General features: G+C 41.6%; 1 protein-coding gene across 2 annotated transcripts; it reads right to left on the minus strand.

The window, feature by feature from the left end:
* Positions 1-756: 756 nt before the first annotated feature.
* ctdspl2a (CTD (carboxy-terminal domain, RNA polymerase II, polypeptide A) small phosphatase like 2a) lies at positions 757-20,754 on the minus strand. 2 transcript variants are annotated; one of them, XR_014029398.1, is made up of 14 exons: positions 20,565-20,749; positions 15,795-16,003; positions 15,579-15,717; positions 15,293-15,439; positions 13,595-13,813; positions 13,433-13,520; positions 13,237-13,348; positions 13,062-13,148; positions 12,899-12,961; positions 11,961-12,040; positions 11,671-11,797; positions 11,482-11,577; positions 1,649-2,996; positions 822-1,404 (listed from the first exon to the last, which is right to left on the minus strand). XR_014029398.1 is itself a non-coding variant. In XM_081356090.1 (13 exons), the coding sequence occupies exons 2-13, from the start codon at positions 15,978-15,980 to the stop codon at positions 2,931-2,933; spliced, it is 1,410 nt and encodes a 469-aa protein (XP_081212216.1). In that variant the 5' UTR covers positions 15,981-16,003; positions 20,565-20,754; the 3' UTR covers positions 757-2,930. The 2 variants fall into 2 exon arrangements, 1 of the variants encoding a protein (XP_081212216.1); XM_081356090.1 differs by having other exon boundaries at positions 757-2,996; positions 20,565-20,754.
* Positions 20,755-20,795: the final 41 nt, after the last annotated feature.

Genomic DNA, 20,795 nt, shown 5'->3' on the forward strand with positions numbered 1-20,795 from the left:
TATATACATTAATCGATTTGACAGCACTATTTTTTCACATAATATCAAAGAATAGATGCGTCTACTAACTATAATATAACAAGTTGGAGAGAGATTGCAAATAACTATAATTTTTTTTTTTTGATAATGTAAATAGACTTTTAATTATATTGGAAAATATATAAAAGCAATGATTTTAACTGTGCACATGGTGAAAAAATGATTTATTATAATGATTTAAGATTTAAATAGGCAAAATATGTATTTTAGGCCCACAATTATAAAATATGTAATTTATTAAATAAATAATTATGATTTTATTTGTATATATATATATATATATATATATATATATATATATGAGAAGAGTTCAGATGCAAAAGCCTCCAAGTGCCATCTGAAATTTTCTTCTAGAATGGTCATTTTTATCATTAATAATAGGTATTTCATCAATTAATAGGTAATTTTCATTGTCATTTAAGTGAAATTACTGAACCTAAACATACAAGCTTGATAAAAATGATCATTCTAGAAGAACATTTCAGATGGCACTTAGAGGCTTTTGCATCTGAACTCTTCATATATATATATATATACACAATAAATTAAAATAATAATGTACTTAATAAAATTATTATACTTTTTGATTTTATAACTTTAAATTATTACAAAATTTTACTTTTGATATCGGGAAGAACGGTGTTCCCCCTAAGTCCTATTTGTAGATTATGATTTTAATTTCCAATCAAATACATGCTAAGAAAGTGTGTGGTTTTTGAGTTATTACAAGAACTGAATTTATTCGACAGAAACCGTTAACAGTAAAAATGAAACCTTCTATTGTGCAAAAACAGCAAATTTAATGTTTCAGTCTTGAACTTTTCAGCATGCTGTTTTCAGTGACTAACCGCTGTCGTTGTTTTTAATAGTCAGCTACATTAAACCAAAGTCCAGGACCCAATAAGGGATTCAGTTTCACTGACACTATATAAAAAAATACCATTCCAGGAAAAACACATACATATGATGATATACATAATCTGAAAAGATTTAAAGAATGTTTTCTTGTTGCTCCATGTGCGCTGCAAAAGCTGCACTGAAATACATTCATTGCAATTACAACTATCTTAAACAAAGGCCTTTTCATTCACATTTACAACCAAACACACTCATTTCATCCATTGCAATCACAAAAAAAAAAAAAAAATAGTAGTTATCTGATCCATTGACAGTAAGTTAATACTCCCGAAACAGAAGCTGCCATTTTGTGAGAAAATATTCATCTAAATTGACAAGAGCTGCCAGAGACTGTAGGCTAAAATTATTACCAATTCTATTAAAAAACCTGGCTATTAAACTTCAAATTTCTCAGTTCAAGATCACCGGTGTCTTATTTCCTCCTGAACAGTAAAGCACGAGCTGTAACTAGGGATGCACAATACATCGGCCACCATATCGGTATTTTTAATGTTATCGATATCGACCAGATAAAACATTTTTTGGCCAGTATCTTAAAGCTGATGGATTATTGGATTATTTCCTTCAGCCGAGACACTTCAGATGGCTCTCAAAAATATCACCAATTTAGATTTAGGTTTATCGGCCAGCAAATCAGTAGAATTATCGGTATCGGCCAAAATCTTCATATCGGTGCATCCCTAGCTCTAACTATGATGATAAGCTTAAAGTCATAACTCACAAGTAAAAAAAACTAAAATCAAGGCCACATGTGAAACTTTCATCCAAACGACAAAGAAAAACCAATTCAAATTGTACTGGTACATAAAAATCATGTATTAATGTCCATGGAAATAAAAACCATTGGGGTGGGGGGGGGGGTAACACTGAATGAAACGGAAGGTCTACCCTTCAGAGGTAGGTAGAGCTGTACATGATAACTCCTAAAACAAAGCAGGATTGCAGGAGAAAAGAAAAAGAAAGAAAAGAAACAGGGAATATTGCAGATATGCAGTGATTAAGCTAGTTCATGTGCTGGTGCTACAATTACCGGACATTTCTGAAAGAGACAAAGCATTATTATTATTTTTTTTCCCACAGAAAAGCAATTTAAAGCACATACAGTATTTTACATTTCATCTATACTTGTATATAAAAACAAACTAAGAACAAAAAAAGTTAAATTCCTCAAATTAGGACTGACATGAATAAATGGTAGTAAGCGGTCAGTAACTGGAAACCACAAGACAGCGAATCGAGTCGAGATTTACAAATGAGCAATGACGCGTTTCCATATGCTCCACGCGGGATGTCACCGGATTTTGGATTACACTTCACCAGAAAGCTAGAGCGAAACGAATAGGCCATTAAATACACATCAAATCTAGAGTAAAAAACAAATGAATAAAAAGCCAGCTTGTCTATGAAAAAACACCTTGAACTAAAAAGGAATGCATAATGAATTAAAACCAAAGGGCAAGTTGTGTTTTACAAACTTGACAGGAAAAAATATATATGTACAAATGTTATATATACATATACACACATAGTTGAATGTATATATTCATGTTCTATATATTTATATTCAACCGTTCATTCTCGTTGAAGTAAGCCAGTGGCCTGGTAGGGCAGAGGGTCCCTTAGAGCACCAAAATGAGTGACGCAAGTCCACTTCTGCACAGCGCTTTACGTTAAAGTCCGAATCAGGCATAGACTCCACTCAGCAGAGCAGGACGACCAATCAGAAATCATCTTCTCGTCCATAAATGAGTGTGTGTATAGAAAACATATGCATACATCTTAAAACATTAGTCCGGAGCCCCCCCTCCCTTCCTCCCGCCCGCCCCACATTAAAAAAACACCAATGTAGGCAAGTCTGTAGTTGAAATCCTTATGGCAAAGAGTGTGTGGCAAATTCTCCTTTGCCCGCGGTGTAAATCCCCCACTGCTTAAAAACAGTCTGGTTGGCAAGAAATGTTCGTTTTCTTGGACATTCAGTCTGGGGGAAGAAGGTCATGCAGGCGAAATCTCTCTCTTATGTATGGCCGAACGTCCTCATTCTGGAATAAACACACACAAAAAATACAAAGTCAACAAAAACGTACTGGTTACTTTCGTAACCTCGGTTCCCTTAGAGATAAGGGAACGAGTACTGCGTTGCAAACGCTATGGGAAAACTCCTTTTCTCGAGAATATTGAAGCCTTTATTTTAAAACGCATTTGCTACAGCACAGGCTAGAGCATCAGACCCACGTGAGTGAGCTGATAGGCTGTGCTGTGGGCAACTGCACGAACCAATGGCGGATAGACAGAAGCGCGCGAGCCAATCAGGGTCACTGTCACTGTCACTGTCACTGTCAAGCGCGCGAAACTACACGTGACCATAACATATAAATACAGATAGAATCCGCCATTTGACAGGTATAATCGACTGAAGCGACAAACCTGCCATAAGAAAAATAGCACGGCAAGGCAAGGCAGTACTCGTTCCCTTATCTCTAAGGGAACCGAGGTTACGAAAGTAACCAGTACGTTCCCTTACGAGAACGTTCTCTCGTACTGCGTTGCAAACGCTATGGGAACGTTTCCATTTAAAACGCCGTGCTATTAATCTTTTGGCCGCTCTGACTCACCAGAGTTCCGGGAAGTACAGAATAGCCAGGATAAAAAGAGACCGAACATCGGGCCCATCAATTATCCGTAATAAAGACTGGCCAGAGCCAGTCATTTAACCCACAAGGTGATAGCCGTGTGTTTAATATCAAACTAGCCTGGGTCAGCAGAGCCAGAGTCTAGACTGAAAAGACTGTAACTGCAAAGCAGGGACATTAAAGTTATAATTCATCGGATCTGGCCAGAGCCAGTCACTTAGCCCACAAAGTGAAAACCGTGTGTTCAATATCAACTAGACTGGGTCACAGAGCCAGTGTCTAGACAGAAGAACTGTAGCTACAAGCAAGGGCATTAAAGCTATAATTCAACAATGTGGACGGAGCGGATATCCGGCCGCCGCACATATGCTATAGATGGGAATACCCAAGTGACCATGGTTCAAAACTAGTCTGGATCCACAGAGCCAGAGTCTAGACAGAAAGAACGCATGTCTGCAGAGCAGGGACATCCAGCTTATAGAATCTCACAAATGTGGACGGAGCGGACCAGCCGGCCGCCGCACAAATGTCTTCAATGGGAATACCACTTGACCAAGCCCACGAAGAGGCAACACCTCTCGTGGAATGAGCTCTAACACCTATGGGACAAGAGAGGCCCAGTGAGGTGTAAGCCAGGGCAATGGCGTCAACTATCCATCTGGACAGTGTGGTTTTAGTGACCGGGAGGCCCTTGGATCGCCCCCCGAAACACACAAAGAGCTGTTCAGACTGTCTGAAAGAGGCCGAACGCTCCAGATAAATTCTCAAAGCTCTGACTGGGCAAAGCATGAGAGAATCGCTATCCTCCTCGGAGGAGGGGAGAGCTGACAGAGAAATAACCTGGGCTCTGAACGGAGTTGAGAGCACCTTAGGAACATATCCATGTCTTGGCCTAAGAATGACCTTGGAGTCATTAGGACCAAACTCCAGACAGGAAGCGCTGGTAGACAGCGCCTGTAAATCCCCTATTCTCTTTACTGACGCCAGTGCTAGAAGCAGGGCGGTTTTCAGAGAGAGAGACTTAGGATCAGCTGACTGAAGTGGTTCAAAGGGAGGTCCCTTAAGAGCCCGCAGGACCAAGGAGAGGTCCCAGGCCGGAACAGACGGTGGCCGAGGCGGGTTAAGCCTCCTGGCGCCCCTGAGGAAGCGAACTATAAGGTCGCTTTTTCCTAAGGAGGCCCCGGCTTCCAATACGTGAAAAGCAGCAATGGCTGCCACGTACACTTTGAGAGTGGAGGGGGAGCGACCCGCGTCCAACATCTCCTGTAGAAAAGACAGTACTCTTGGTACTTCACAAGTGTATGGGTCGAGGTCTCGAGCTAAACACCAGCTGGAAAACACTGACCATTTACTGAGATAGAGGCGTCTGGTAGACGGAGCTCTAGCTTCCTTTATAGTATTCAGGACGCCCTCTGGGAGGTTCTGGGGTACCCGTTGAGTGGCCATACATGTAGGGCCCATAAGTCGGGACGGGGATGCCAGATTGTCCTGTTGGCCTGAGTCAGGAGGTCGCGCCTCACTGGGATTGGCCACGGGTCTGCTACAGACAGCTGCATCAACTCTGGGAACCAAACCTGGGTCCGCCAGAGAGGAGCTACTAATAGCACTGCGCTTTTCGTGTTCCTGATCCGTTCGATGACCTGAGGGAGCATCGAGACCGGGGGGAACGCATAGAGAGGAAGGTTGGGCCAGTCGTGGGCCAACGCATCCCTGCTCTTTGAGAAAAAGATTGGGCATTGACAGTTGTCTTTTGAGGCGAAAAGATCTACTTCTGCCTTCCCGAAGACCTCCCAGAGTAGGAGAACTGTCTGAGGGTGGAGAGACCATTCCTCTGGGGGCACTTTCCCCCGAGAGAGCATGTCTGCTCCTGTATTCAACGTGCCTGGCACGTGAGCTGCCCTGAGCGAGCGCAGATTGGTGTGAGCCCATAGCAAGAGCTGTGAGGCTATGGCAAACAGGTTGCGGGACCTGAGGCCGCCCTGGCGATTTATGTAAGAGACCACCGACATGTTGTCCGTCCGTACCAACACGTGGTGTCCCGCCAGGTATGGGAGGAATGTTTTTAGGGCTAGAAAAACTGCTCTCATTTCGAGGCAGTTTATGTGTAGGCGTTTCTCCGAGCTCGACCAGAGGCCGGAGGCAGGCCTGCCCTCGTACAGAGCTCCCCAACCGGAGTTGGAGGCGTCTGTTGAAATCATCCTCCTCTCTGAAACTACCCCCATGCTTACGCCCTGCTGGTACCAGCTGGCGTTTTTCCAAGGGGCCAGGGCTTGAACACAGCGCTGGTCCACCTTGATAATCAAGTGGCCTGAATGCCAGGCGTGGGGTGGCACCAGAGGAGCCAGCCACAGCTGAAGAGGACGCATACGCAGTAGGCCTAGTTGGAGTACTGATGATGCAGAGGCCATCAGGCCAAGGATCCTCTGAAACGTTCTGAGGGGTACAAGAGAGCCCTCTATGAACGATGCCGTGAGCTGCTGAATCGTTAGAGCACGGGCCGGTGTGGGCCATGCTCTCATAAGTACGGAGTCGAGAACTGTTCCCAGGAACGTGATACGTTGGCTGGGCAACAGAACACTCTTTGCAACATTGACCCTGAGCCCTAGAAATTCTAGATGGCTGAGGAGCCAGGCTTTGTGAGTATGTGACTCCGCCTCTGACTGGGTCAGTATGAGCCAGTCGTCGAGGTAGTTTAGGATGCGCATTCCCCGCTGTCTCAGGGGGGAGAGAGCTGCATCCATGCACTTCGTGAATGTACGAGGCGCTAGTGCCAGTCCAAATGGAAGAACTGTGTACTGGTATGTCTGCCCCTCGAAGGCGAATCTCAAGAATGGCCTGTGGTGGGGGTTCACTTGAATGTGAAAGTAAGCGTCTTTCAGATCTACTGAGAAAAACCAGTCGCCTGGGCGAATCTGCGCCAGGATATGTCTGGTCGTGAGCATTCTGAACGGCCGTGACATGAGAGCCTTGTTCAGATGTCTGAGATCTAAAATGGGTCTCAGGCCGCCGTCTTTCTTTGGAACAAGAAAGTATCGGCTGTAAAAACCTGACTCGCTCAGAGAAGGGGGGATCTTCTCGATGGCCCCTTTCGCCAGCAGACTTAACACTTCGGTGCGGAGGACATGACTCAATGTGCCCCTTACCGTGGTTTGTATAACCGTGCGAAAACGCGGTGGTCTGCGGGCGAACTGAAGCGAGTAACCATGCTTTATGATGTTCATCACCCATACTGAAACTCCGGGGATAGCTTGCCAAGCTAGAGCCCGCAGAGCTAGAGGCATTATCATATCTGGAACACCCAGAGTGGGGGGCTCGGACTGACATGTGACGGGCCCATGAACTGCATTTAGAACTGCTGCAGCCGCCTGAACTGAAGAGGGAGCTGTGAGCAGTAGTCGAGCGATTTTTGGGGCTGGTCCGGCCGCAGCGGGACAGTGACCCCTCTTTGTGCCGGTTAGGACGGCTTCTTGGGCTCGTGATCGAGCGTCAGCTTCGGCCGCGGGCCCTGGCGCTTAGGGAACGGGAACCGTTTCGCTGGCTTCATGTGCTTACTGGTCTCAGCCGCTGGGCGGGGCTGGAGGACCTGGGACACCACTTTCTCAGGTCGCGGCGTGCTCTTGGGGCGCCGTTGGACTGAGCTGGAGCGCTTTGGTAGAAAGTGTCTCATGGCGCTGGAAGCCTTCTGAGCTTCAGTGAAGCGATCGGCGAAGCCGCTGACAGATGGGCCGAAGAGACCTGAGGCTGTGACGGGCGAGTCGAGGAAGGCAGATTTATCCGCGTCCCTGATCTCGGTTAAGTTTAGCCAGAGGTGGCGCTCCATTACCACTAGGCTGGCCATATTGCGGCCCAGGGCTTGAGCGGTGGTCTTCGTGGCCCTCAGTGCCAGATCCGTGGCACTCCTGAGGTCTTTAAATGTGTCTGGGTCCGGGCCTGACTCATCCATGGAACGGAGAAGTTTGGCCTGGAAGGCTTGAAGCGTCGCCATGGCGTGAAGTGCAGAGGCGGCTTGACCGGCGGCAGCGTATGCGCGGCTGGCAATGGCCGAAGTAGTTCTGCACGGCTTAGAAGGGTGCACCGTCTTAGACCTCCAACTACCTGCAGTGGGGGGGCATAAGTGTGCAGCGACCGCTTCCTCCAGTGGGGGGAGAGACACATATCCTTTCTCTTCAGCGCCGTCAACAGTGGAGAGCGTAGAAGAGGCGGATGAGCGCGTTCGCGCTGAAAAGGGCGCGCGCCAGCATTTTGTGAGCTCTTCGTGAACCTCAGGCATAAATGGAGCGGCGCGCTGACGAGGGGCCTGCTGGCGCCCCGGCAGGTACCATTCATCGAGGCGGCTTCTGGCGGGCTCAGCTGGAGAAAGCCAATCGAGTCCCAACTCGTCAACAGCGCGAGACATGACACGGAGAAGTTCGGCGTCAATGCTCGCTCGAGTATCAGAAAACTCTAGCTGAGAGGGGGGGGCGGGGTCCGCGGAGCCCGACCAATCCTCGCTCTCAGATGCCGCCATAGAAAGTGCGTCATCGACGTCATCCGGAGATGCGCCGAAAGAGACGAGTCCAGCCGCTTCAGACGAGGGGCGCTGCTCGCTCCGAGAGAACAGGACAGGCGAAGAAGGCGTGGGCGAGGCACGAGGAGAAAGGCCCGGCGTGCACTCGCTAAACTCACCGCGCTCAGGACGCCTCTGATCGCGCCGCTTCTTCCTACGGGGCTCGTGGGGCGCCGAAGACGGAAGGTGGGCGGAATCGGTCACCGTCGAAGACAGCCTTGAACGGAGAACGGAGACAGGCATCCCGTCGCAGAATTGGCAGCCGCCTTTCATGAGCGCTGCCTCGGCGTGCTCAGGGCCGAGGCAGGCCGCACACTGGGTGTGTCCGTCGGATGCATGCAGGGAGACCCCGCAGCTCTCACAGATGGAGAGAGGCATTATGCCGCGCTGTGAAAACAGCGGTTTGCTCTTTTAGATAAATATGCAATGAAAAGGATATAATTTTTCGTCGGATGCCACAGGGAAACGCTCAGCTGGCGAGATGCCGGGATGCGAAGCTGTTCCGCTGGACGGCTTTTCCACGACGAGGGCTTCTTACGACCGGAGAAAATCAGCGACGAGGTGAGTCGAGCTGAAGGAGATTAAATCTGTCAAATGGCGGATTCTATCTGTATTTATATGTTATGGTCACGTGTAGTTTCGCGCGCTTGACAGTGACAGAGCGCCAAGCGCCCTGATTGGCTCGCGCGCTTCTGTCTATCCGCCATTGGTTCGTGCAGTTGCCCACAGCACAGCCTATCAGCTCACTCACGTGGGTCTGATGCTCTAGCCTGTGCTGTAGCAAATGCGTTTTAAAATAAAGGCTTCAATATTCTCGAGAAAAGGAGTTTTCCCATAGCGTTTGCAACGCAGTACGAGAGAACGTTCTCGTAAGGGAACACAGTTGTACACATTTCGATTAGCCGTTCTTTCATCTCTGTTGTCCACCAGAGTGTTGACGCGCTCAACATGTGTGTCTGTGATTGGCTACAATGATCAATGCTTCAAAAACATGTAATAATTCGCCGCTCTTCACTGAGCTTACACAGACACACACAGGAGCGTTTGAAAAGCTGATCTATAATATATCCGCTGATAGACGCCTGCTTTCAAACGCTCACGTGTGTACATTATTTTGAACTTAAAAGTGTGTGACACCAGAACCGCAGATGTTATGAATTTAAAACAATTATTACCATCACATGAAACCCATCACATCATGAAGGTATAGTCTTCACACTAAGATATTATAATGTAGAATATAAAAAGTACATACATTTTTTTTTAAACCCAAATCACATAATGAAAGTATAGTCTTAACACTAAAAATTTCTAATGTTTGGTATTCAACTTTTATAGCAATTATTCTATAAATCAGCTTAAAAAAGTTTACAGTTAATAATAAAAAGTTGGGTAACACTTTATTTTACGGTGCCCTTGATACAGAGTAATTACTTAATTAGGTACTTAGTAATAGACGTTGTAATAACATGTAACAAAATGTACTTAACATGTAACTAAGTTATGGAACAGCCTGTACTTACAGATTGTAATTACACACATGTAATAGGCAGCTACTGTTACACATGTGTAACAAGCCGAGTTGGATAAGGTTTATAGATACACATGAAGTACACTTAAGTACATTCTTGATACACTTTATTTTACGTAGCTTATACCTGTGTAATATTATGTAATTACAATGTAATTAAGAAGCTACTGCATGCATTTAAGCTGTGAACTAGTGAGTTAAATCAAAGTAAGGCAGAGATGGATAAGGTATGTATACACAAAGTACACTTAAGTACATTCTTGATACACTTTATTTTACGTAGCTTATACCTGTGTAATATTATGTAATTAGAAAACTACTGCATGCATTTAAGCTGTGAACTAGTGAGTTAAATCAAACTAAGGCAGAGATGGATAAGGTACAGTATGTATACACAAAGTACACTTAAGTACATTCTTGATACACTTTATTTTACGTAGCTTATACCTGTGTAATATTATGTAATTACAATGTAATTAGGAAACTACTGCATGCATTTAAGCTGTGAACTAGTGAGTAAAATCAAACTAAGGCAGAGATGGATAAGGTATGCATACACAAAGTACACTTAAGTACATTCTTGATGCACTTTATTTTACGTAGCTTATACCATGTGTAATATTTTGTAATTGCAATGTAATTAGGAAGCTAATGCATGTATTTAAGCTATGAACTAGTGGGTTAATTCAGATGGATAACATATGTAGATACACAGGAAGTGCACTTAAGTACAATCTTGATACACTTTATTTTATGTTACATACAAGTAATGCTACAGAACATACACATTTACCATGTGTAACTGCAGACCTTAGTAGCCTAACATATTTAAGTACTTGTTACATTGTGTTATACTAAGTACTTTCTTACATAATTACAGTGTACCAAGTCCGTAACACGTATGTATCCAACTCGGCTTGTTACACATGTGTAACAGTAGCTTCCTATTACATGTGCGTAATTACAATCTGTAAGTATAGGCTTTTCCATAACTTAGTTACATGTTAAGCACATTTTGTTACATGTTATTACAAAGTCTATTACTAAGTAATTAATTAAGTAATTACTCTGTATCAAGGGCACCGTAAAATAAAGTTACCAAAAGTTGAATAAAATAAAGTTTGTGAAAAAGCCCTGGTATTATCCAATTATCTAAAAGACTGTTTTATGAAAAGGGCATAGTTAAAATATTAATAATAAATCATTATTACTTAGAATTAAAAGGCAAAGAAATCTTTTTAAAATAAAATGTCAAATAAAAATATACATTTACTTTTTATTGAAAACAACAATTATTAAAACCTATCACATCAGTTTTTATATTATATCAATAGTTTGTAAATTGGCATTGACAATTTTTTTAAAGAGCAAAATAAAGAAAGCCCTGGTATTATCCTATATATATATTATGAAAGTGTGTAATTTGAGTTAAAATAATAAATACAACAATTTTATAATCATTATACCATTATTCTTAATTAAATTGCAAAGAAATCTCATTTAAAATAAAATTTAAATCACCAGAAAAATGTACACACACACATACATATACATATATATATATACATATACATATAAATATATATATATATATATATACACATATACATATACATATATATATACATATACATATATATATACACATATACATATACATATACATATACATATATATATATATAATCTTTTTTCCCTTACATTTATGTCTTTACTCAAACTAAGATAGGAGAAAATATTTAATTATCTGGAGAAAAAAAACACACACCATACCATTATCAATAAAAAGCAGCACACAAAAGACAAGACACACATACCAGTTCTACCAGCTTCTCCAAAAACGGCACCAGCTTTAGGAGCTCATTGTCATTCTTGTCCACAAACCAACTCTCAATGGGGATCCCATTGGAAAGCTGCAATGAGAGAAGCACATCCTGAGCTTTACATACTAATAACTCAGCACAGACCGCATCAATGAAGGTGAAACCCGAGGCAGCTTCCCGAACCTGGTAGGCAAAAGCCTGAGGAGAGTTGTCTATGATCACCGTCTTGGAGAGATCCCTCCCGAGGATGTTAAGATCTTTGATGTAGTTGCCTTGGACGCATACGCAGTGCTCGCGAAACAACCTGTGCCTGAGATACGAGGGGAAAAGAGCTTTAAACATCATTCAGCTTGAGAATTCAGACACATTTGTTCCCATCACATGCAATTTAATGCATTTAAACTGCACTTTATATATTTATTTTGAAAGAGCACCTGTTTGAGACAAGACAAAAACTATTTTAAGCAACTGACCTAACCAACTGTTTTTTAGGATCCAGGATGTTCAGCAGCTTGTCAGCATAAACCTTCTTGGAAGCAGTGAAGAGAATAATCTGCAGATAATTCAAGGTTATGTCATTAACGCCAGTCAGAGGTGAAAACGGTAGACCACATCATTGACAGGATATTCATTAGGGTTCGAGAAAAAAAAAAAAAAAAGAAAAAAGCAAGAGAAGACCAACAACTAGGAATGCACAATTTTCAGCTACAAATTTTTTTTGTCCGAAAGGGTTTTGAAGGGCCGAAATGATCGCCCGAAACAGTCACGTTTCATTAGTGCTTCTCCGACGGCAGCGTCTATTTCGTGCACACAACGTGGATAAACAGTTAATTTTACTCGTTATTAAATAAACTTTTACTTTCGGCATTTGGGGAAAAAATTACGAAATCAATAAAAAAGTGAATAGCACAATGCAAAATTGATTTTTAAATGGTTTTAATATATCGTGCAGCCATTGAAAACGGTCCGATAATGCGATTCACGGATTCTCGTCAGCACTTCCGGTATTTAATCGACACGGGTAAATTGTTAGAGTATTGTTTTTTTTTAAATAGAGTACTCTACTTTAATCGGGAATCGTGGCAGCCCTGATATAAATAATAAAATATCACAGTTTCCAGAATAAATCAAACCAGTTCAGCAGATTTGTGTGCATATATATCAAATATTAGGTACTTTTCATGTGCTGTTATTTTTTTGTTATCTAATAATTACTCGCATATTTAATAGGTATCTTTAAACATTGGATTTGAGCCTTTATTGCTTTAATAAATTAACGGGACACACATTTGTATGTGTTGATTTCTGGAACTTTGCACAATGTTTACAAAATGTTTATTCAAAGATTTCATAAATCATGTCAACTCCATTATGGAACTGAAAATAAAATAATAATAAAAACACCTCTTACCTCATAAATCTGAGACATGCGTTCCAGGAATTCTCTAAAGAATGGCCGTAACCGGACGTACACCTTTAGGAATAAGAAAGCAAATCACTCTAAAAGAATCAATCAAGCATTACAGCTTGTGAAAAATGTGAACTATTGATTGTTTGAGATGCTTGTTCTGTACCTGGTAAATGACGTCTTGGAAAAGCACAGGGAAGGTCAAAGCCGCATCCTCCAATTCATTGAGGCTGCAGTGGACCAACGTCTCATCCTGGAATAAAACCACAGTGACGGCTTAATCCTTGCATCAAAAACAGCTCGCATCAAACAACCAAGATCAGAGTTGAATGCCGACGTACCAGATCCAGGACGAGGGAGAACTCAGGCGTGCTCCTGGTTTTCAGAGGGAGCGCAGGCTTGCGGGTGAGCTGCTCTTCAGTCAGGGGTGGCACGTGTTTGATAAAGAAATACCTGGAAGAGAGAGACAAGTTAGCACACAAGCATGTGTCTATATTGAAGTTATTCAGATTTAGAGCATGTTGAAATTATGCTCACGGGTCAAAAACTTCCCAGTCCTCTTCATAAGTCCCCTCTGGAGGAGGTGAGGGCGGGACATCCGGGTAATTGCTGTTGCATCCTACGGCTAACCAAGAGAGAAAATGTGAGGATGATCATCTTCAGGCAGCGGTCCAGCTGGAGAACATGCCAGACACTCACCAGTTAGCGGAGGCATGTCAGCCTCTGTGACGATCTCTCCTTCCTCTACCGGCGTGTCTACGAGAGGCAGCGGTCGAGGGTTTAGCGCAGGGTCAAAGGTCAGATCTCGGCCGTCGGTGGTAGTGCTGGTCGGGGTTTCCTCGAGCTGCTCCATTTCGAGCTGCTTCACAATCTCCTCAGCTTCCACCGCCTGACCCGGGGAATCAGAGCCCGTTGTAGCTGGAGGATGAGGACGGCTCAGTTTAACAGTGTGATGAAATCAGAAAAAACTCACAAGAAATGCTGCAATTTCATCAGTACATGGTAAATGTTTCAGTTTGCAGCAGGTGTGACTGGTCTCAGACAGCAGCGAACAGTCTCAATTCTGCCCAATTGCTTTAGCTCAGAAATGATGCACTTTGAATTTTAGTTCTACATTATGAGTGTGTTCACACTTGTAGTTTCGGTTCGCTTGGTTCAGACTAAAAAAATTTATTTAGTCCTGATCCACCTATGGTTCAAATTGCCATTTTAACACCGAACCTAAAGGCATAGGGATGTGTTCACAACCCGATTGATTGGCTTTTATTACGTATATTTACCAAACATCGCTGCGTGCTGGGATAAATGCGCTCGTTGTATGTGCGTAGCCTACATGTGATGGTATTTTGACCAGCTGAAAACTCATTAAGAGATTATAAAATGTGTAAAGGAGTCAAAACAGCAACAGGAATCCCTCTGTCACACACACAAACAAAGATCTGCTGCGAGGAGACGAACTGTGATGGGCGACATCGCGACTATGATGAGGAAAAAAACAGGTATGCCTGAGCATTCTGTCCTTTTTATGGTCGTATACCCAATATAATGAAATATAAATATAACCTTTCCTCACGGTTCTTAGAACCATCCGGCCCAACGGAGGAAACGCGCCTAATGTCTAATTCGCAATTTTGGCTATTGGTTAGTATTTTATGGTTATACTTTAGTTTAAAGTGACAGTTACATTGTACTTACTCATAAGCACTGAGTAATATCAATTAACTACATGTACTTACTATAGAGTTATGCTTAGGTTTAGGGTTAGTTACTTGTAATTGTGCATGCATAATTTACTGTTATCACTATAGTAAGTACACCACCTTAAAATAAAGTTTTCCAAATATCCTTTGGAATATTGTGTGCTGTTGAATTGTACACAAAAAAGGCCAGTTCAAACCAAGAATGATAATGATAACTATACTATAAAAGCATCAACAGCAATGCACAATAATGTTTATTGGAAGCGTTATTTACTGCAGTTTTGTCATCTGCTAAAAAGTGGATTCTTTTTAATACTGTGTGTATTTTAAATAGTTATTTTTAAAGAGCCTGTCACAAGATGGACTTCAAATTGGAAAACTGATACTTTTTTGAAGCATTTATTTCAGGAATTCAGTTTAATGCTTTGAGAACAGTCTTAAGAAAAAGTAAGGAATTTTTAAGAAATGTTAAGAATATTTTACAAAAATAAAGAGAATAAAATACAAAAAAATATCAGTTAAGAAGGATTTTATTCTAAATATTTCATCAATCTGGCCCCAGGAATATGTATAAATAAATTAACTATGGTCAAGATTGATTTTATGTTTCATGCTTCATTTTTATTCTCACACATTTTTGTATATCAAAAGGACTGAAAAGGTTGATCAGCTGACAAGTGTGATCACAGGCCCTTACCGTTTTTGTTGGCGGGTGAGAAGAAGCTAAAAACGGGAGAGAATATGGTTCCCAGGAGGGTGGTGCGGGGGGGACTGCTCGGGGTTTCTGCCTGCACCTCCAGCTTCCCGTTGGGCTTCACTGGTATACTCTGACCTGTCATAGTATCTGAGCAGAAGAAAATGAGAAACATTAAACACCACTAGATCGCTGACAGCCTGCATAACGGTTCACAACAAAGGTCATTTACATACAGCACTCTTAAAAGAAGAGTAGCCCGTTTATCTGTGAGTGTCAGCACTCCTACCTCCATTGACAGGGCCTTTCCTGCGGGCTCTGGGGTTTGCTCTGCTGGGCAGGTTCCCACCGGTCGGAGTGGATGTGATCAGATTACTGTCCGAATCACAGTCTACGCGGCTTCTCTTAGCAGGAGGGCACTGCTCCACCTGACATTAAGAAATACAGCTCAAATCAAACCGCAGACTCCACAGAATCATCTCAAAAACCACTTTCAAGTCCTAACCTTGACAGCGTTGCCTCTGATGAACCGTTTGATGGTGGAGAAAATGCCCGTGTCTCGTTTCTGCATCTTGCCGTCTTCGGAGGGCAAAGCGTGTTCCACCTCGGAGAGCTTCCTCTTGGTCTTGGCGGTCCGGGCGGACGGGGTGGCGCTCCGCTGCTGAGATGCCTTGCGCACTCTCAGCCTCATTGTCCCAAAAGTCACATGTAAGACTGGAAAAGACAAAACCAGTTCATCGACTGTGAAAAAGGTGCAGAGCAGCACCATGCATATTTGCATAAATTTCATTAATAACATTGAATGCGAGATATTCAGGCTGTTGGGAAATTCCATTCCGGAAATCAGTCATGGCAACTCAAGGAAAACAATCGGATCTCTTCCCTGCTGCCGTTGACAAGAAAGCTCTCCACAGCACCCTACCCCAGTCTTTAAGAGGGGGAAACCATCACCCAATCCATGGGGATTTATGTCAGCGCAAACTATTGAATGGGTAAACTGTAATGGGTTAAAACTGGGGACACCTGGTTGCAAACCTTCCCGCTCTTGCGAATGGGATTTGAGAACAGAAACTTGGAACAGATATTTACGTAGGCGTCCAGTGATCGAATCCGTCTCAGCTGTGCTATTGACTCTTCTCCACTATCCTATCAATATGAAAATATTGCCGTGCAATTTTGATTTTGCATCTAATTAATAATTATGAGACAAATTACTTAATATTTAAAGGAAATTTGAATTTTAAAAGGACAATTAAGCCATGTGTATTTGTCTAGATCAGGTAGGGATGTCAAATTAAATTCAAATTTAAAATAAAATACACATTCGAATGAAAAAATGGTGCATTCAAATTTTAGGTGTGCGTCAGTGGTGAACAACAACTATCCAGCCTATTCAGCTGAACCCACCTGTGCGGAGATGATCTCGGTTGCATCAAAACCGTGACCGAGCCGTTCACACAGAATGCATTTTCTGCGCTGCTTTTCCATTGTTTTCTATGTAAAGCGCTAGATTGACACCTTTGACCATTGCACTCGCGTCTTGCAAGGCAGAGCTGCATGTTTAGAAAGCCATGTTAAAAGAAGTTCAACTTAAAAAAAAAAAAAAAAAATGTTTTTAAAGTTGTGGGGGATTCATTCCACTGCATGTTTTTATATGCAAAAAGTACCATGTATGATCAGCGCTTCGGCTCTTTGTATTGAACTATGCATAAATATACAATGCTGTTTTATTCATAATTGTTTATGCAATTTACAAAATTATATTTGATTTATAAACATGATGCACTTTTTTTTTACAGACAGTCATGTTATTTTGTTGATTGAAATAAGAGACCAAGTGACAAATATCGGTATCAGCCAATTGTTGTCTGTAAAAATCAGTATAACATCGACCAAAAAATACCTATCGGTGCATCCTTAAGATGATCACCAGTAAACTGAAGCACTTTACTACAGCGTTGATTAAATAATCCATTATTTATCGGCTTTAATATATAGGCTTAATTCTCTTATCTCGAGCTGACAGCCATAACATAAAAAATGTACATATACATCAGCCGATATATCAAGCATCCCTAAGATAAGGGTTTCCCAAAGGAGGGTCCAGAGCCTCCCGGAGTTCTTGAAGGAACCGCTTGGGTTTGTTAGTTAATAGCGATAATATCGTAATTGTTGTTTTAACGATGTGCGATTTTACATTATGGAGTATAGCCTATCCCTCACACACACACACACACACACACACAGAGAGAGAGAGTGCATGCATAGGCCTACTCTAATTACATCTCGAAGGCCAGACTCGCACTTTTAGACCGTTAACTGAAAGCGTGTCGTGAAGCGTCGCGCTGGAATTCGCGCTCGACTCGCACCTTCTGTGAATATAAAGCTTTGATTTGATTTTTTTTTCACCTTGCCTGGGAAAACAAGCGAGCGTTGGGACGGCGTCGCTCTCTATTTGTGCGCACTTTTCGCGCAACTAACGTACATTTAAAATAACGAACGTGAGAGCAAACATTTGAACAGATGAAGTCGGTTATCGTGGCGATATGCAATATCATTGCAGCACCTCTATAAAAGTCCTGGATGGACAGCATTTCTATAAAGCTACTGATACATACGATAAACCAGAAAGAATGAAACAATTTATCACTGATATGGATTAAGAAAATAGCATGATTACAAAGTCTAACATCAGCGTTTTTTGAACTGTCATTATGAAATGTATTATAATTTAACAATAACTCGAATTAATATGAAATAATGTTATTTTCAAAATACTGTATGTACATTAAAACAAATCCTAAACAATGATGTACATAAAAAAAAAAAACTGATTTATTTTTAATCTAATTCCCTGACATTCCCCGCTTCTGATTTGCAGACGCACTGAGGGGGCGGGGCACTACGTAAACAAAGACAAACGAAAAGGCCAATCATTTCGCAAGAACGCGAGTATTTTGCATATGTCTCAGAATGCTTGTCACAACAGTAGTAAACCTTCTTAAAATTTACGTTTTTATAATAAAAATTATGTGTTCAAGATTCCTCATAATATAACCAACTTGTTGTTTAACTTACAGCTCTTATGCTTAACTTTGTCTACACGTTTTAGCTACCGTCATGCACATTGATAGCCAGTAACCGAACTATAAATAGAGGTCTTCCTCTCAGAACAATCGTGCTGTCTAGGCAGTACAATACAACAGTTGGAGGCGACAGACGTATTAGCGTTTCCAATTTTGGTGTTTTATGCACTTACATTTCGAAACGTTTTCAATGATTCGAAATATCTTTATCAACTGTCATGACACGGATTTACTGCTAAAGGCATGAAATTAGGAGGAATCAACAGATCATCTGAGCCGTTTGAATGAATGGTTGAATCTCAATGATTCGCTCATTAACAGTGACTTGCTGCCACCTACTGGCGGTTTCAATTTCACATTTAAAGTTTCTTTACTTGTTTTAAATATCAATATTGTAAGGATGAATTTTGTTGATACTGATTTCATTTGATTGGTAACAGCCCTATTGTGTCTTATTTTTATAATAGAATGACTAAATTTATGAAAATGACACAAAAGATGATGCATGCAGATAGAAAATGGCTTTATAAAAGGTATAAATGCCCACATTAGGTAAAAATCTATTGAAACATATTGGAAAAACATTTCTGTCACTGCTGTGAACTGACCACCACACAGAGTATGAAGAATATCAAAACTTTAGGAGTCGGCTGCCCTAAAACAGTCCTAAACCTGCCAAAGTACAAACACAATAAACACACTTATTTTACAGTTTAATTGTAATTTACAACAGTAGGCTAATATATTTATCTTCATCTTTGTAATTTAAGCTAAAACATAATATAATTAATAATAATAACTAAAAAGTTGAGTTCACTTTAAAGTCCAGCTACAAAGTCAAAATAAAAACAGATTAAATATTTGATCTATTGACATCCACGTCATGTGACCGAAAATCAGAAAACCGTGAATGTACAAATGTGTTGTTAAATTATTAAAATAGATTAACTTAAAATCTCAGGGGGAAAATATTATACATCTAAGGGATTAAGTTGACAAATAAAATGTCCAAAAGCACCAGTTTATGGCTCTTTTTGTAAACTTTCTAGTAAAAACAAAAAAACAAGCGACATTGAAACAAGATTATATTATTAGAACATCATAAAAAATATATATGTAGGGCTCTAATAGATCCAGGATTCATAAAAAATATTTCTATATTTTAAACATTTAGAAAGAGCTATTAAACCACTGCATCTTAAATATTTAATCAGATAAAAAAAAAAACAGCAGTGTGTTGGTGAGAATTTACACCATAATGGTGTGTGTGTGTGTGTGTGTGTGTGTGTGTGTATAGAAACACAGGTTTTACTATAATCTACAGTCATACTGATGCGAAATAAATGTAGAAATCGTTTTTTTATGATTTTGTGTGTTCAAATAACCATTGGTATGTGCCGTGGAAACAAACTAGTGGAAGTCTTCAGAATCAGATGTGCTGAAGTGGGCGGGGGTGAATCATGTCTCCTTCTCCGCTTGTTGAATCTAAACAAATGTAGCTTGCCATTAGCCTGCCGGTTATTTCTACCACATTTCCGTGATGTAAAACTGTTTACATTTATGAGCCAACACAATACACCACTAAAAATATTAGCTACTTGAGTATTTTTTGTCAGTTCGCGCCTCCAAGCTGCATTATTACACAAAAAAATGGTCGCGCACAAGTTAGCAAGCAGCCAAGCGGTTTTAACATCAAAGCAAAAAAAAAAAAAAAAAAAAAAAAAAAAAAAAAATCGCCAACAACAGTCGCCCGAAAAATAGCACCACAGATTTCAAGCTACCCACGTAAATTTTCCCCGTCTCAAAAACACATTTTATTTTGACGGTAATATTTGAGCACGAGGGTGTTTTGACGACTAGCGCTAACACAGATGACTTGTTGGCTGTCTCGCGACACCCGCGCTCTGCGTCTCGTTGCTCGCGCTCGAGCCTTTTTCGCACTGTAAACACGCACGGAGAAAGAGACGTTTTATTGATCCTATGACGTTATATTTATAAATTAGTATAAATAGAAATGCCGTATAAAACATTAGCACTGCTCCGTCTTCATCTGCATGAAGAACATATTCTCACATAAGGAGGGGGCGAGTCGTGAAGACGCGAGATTTCAAAGCACTGCGACCGTGGCGTAGGGTTAAATATTTATTTTTGCCTGTACGTGATCAAAATATGTTCGGTAAAACACTTACATGCCAGGGGTCGCGACGACACGATCCAGAGATGGTTGTGGATCTGGCCACGGCGGCTAAAGCGGCCCGCGAGAGTGTCTGTCGGTCGCTTCTCTGGCCGAGAGTGAGTCACTGAGCGACAGATAGATCTGATACAGCTGCTCGGGACGCCATTTCCCGCCTCCTCTCAGAGGGATTCTTGCGAAGAACCCGGATGATGCTGTGCACTACCGCGCATGCGCACAGATATCG

The sequence above is a fragment of the Scardinius erythrophthalmus genome, assembly GCF_964197995.2.
Source record: "Scardinius erythrophthalmus genome assembly, chromosome: 24".
NCBI classification, from domain to species: Eukaryota; Metazoa; Chordata; class Actinopteri; order Cypriniformes; family Leuciscidae; genus Scardinius; species Scardinius erythrophthalmus.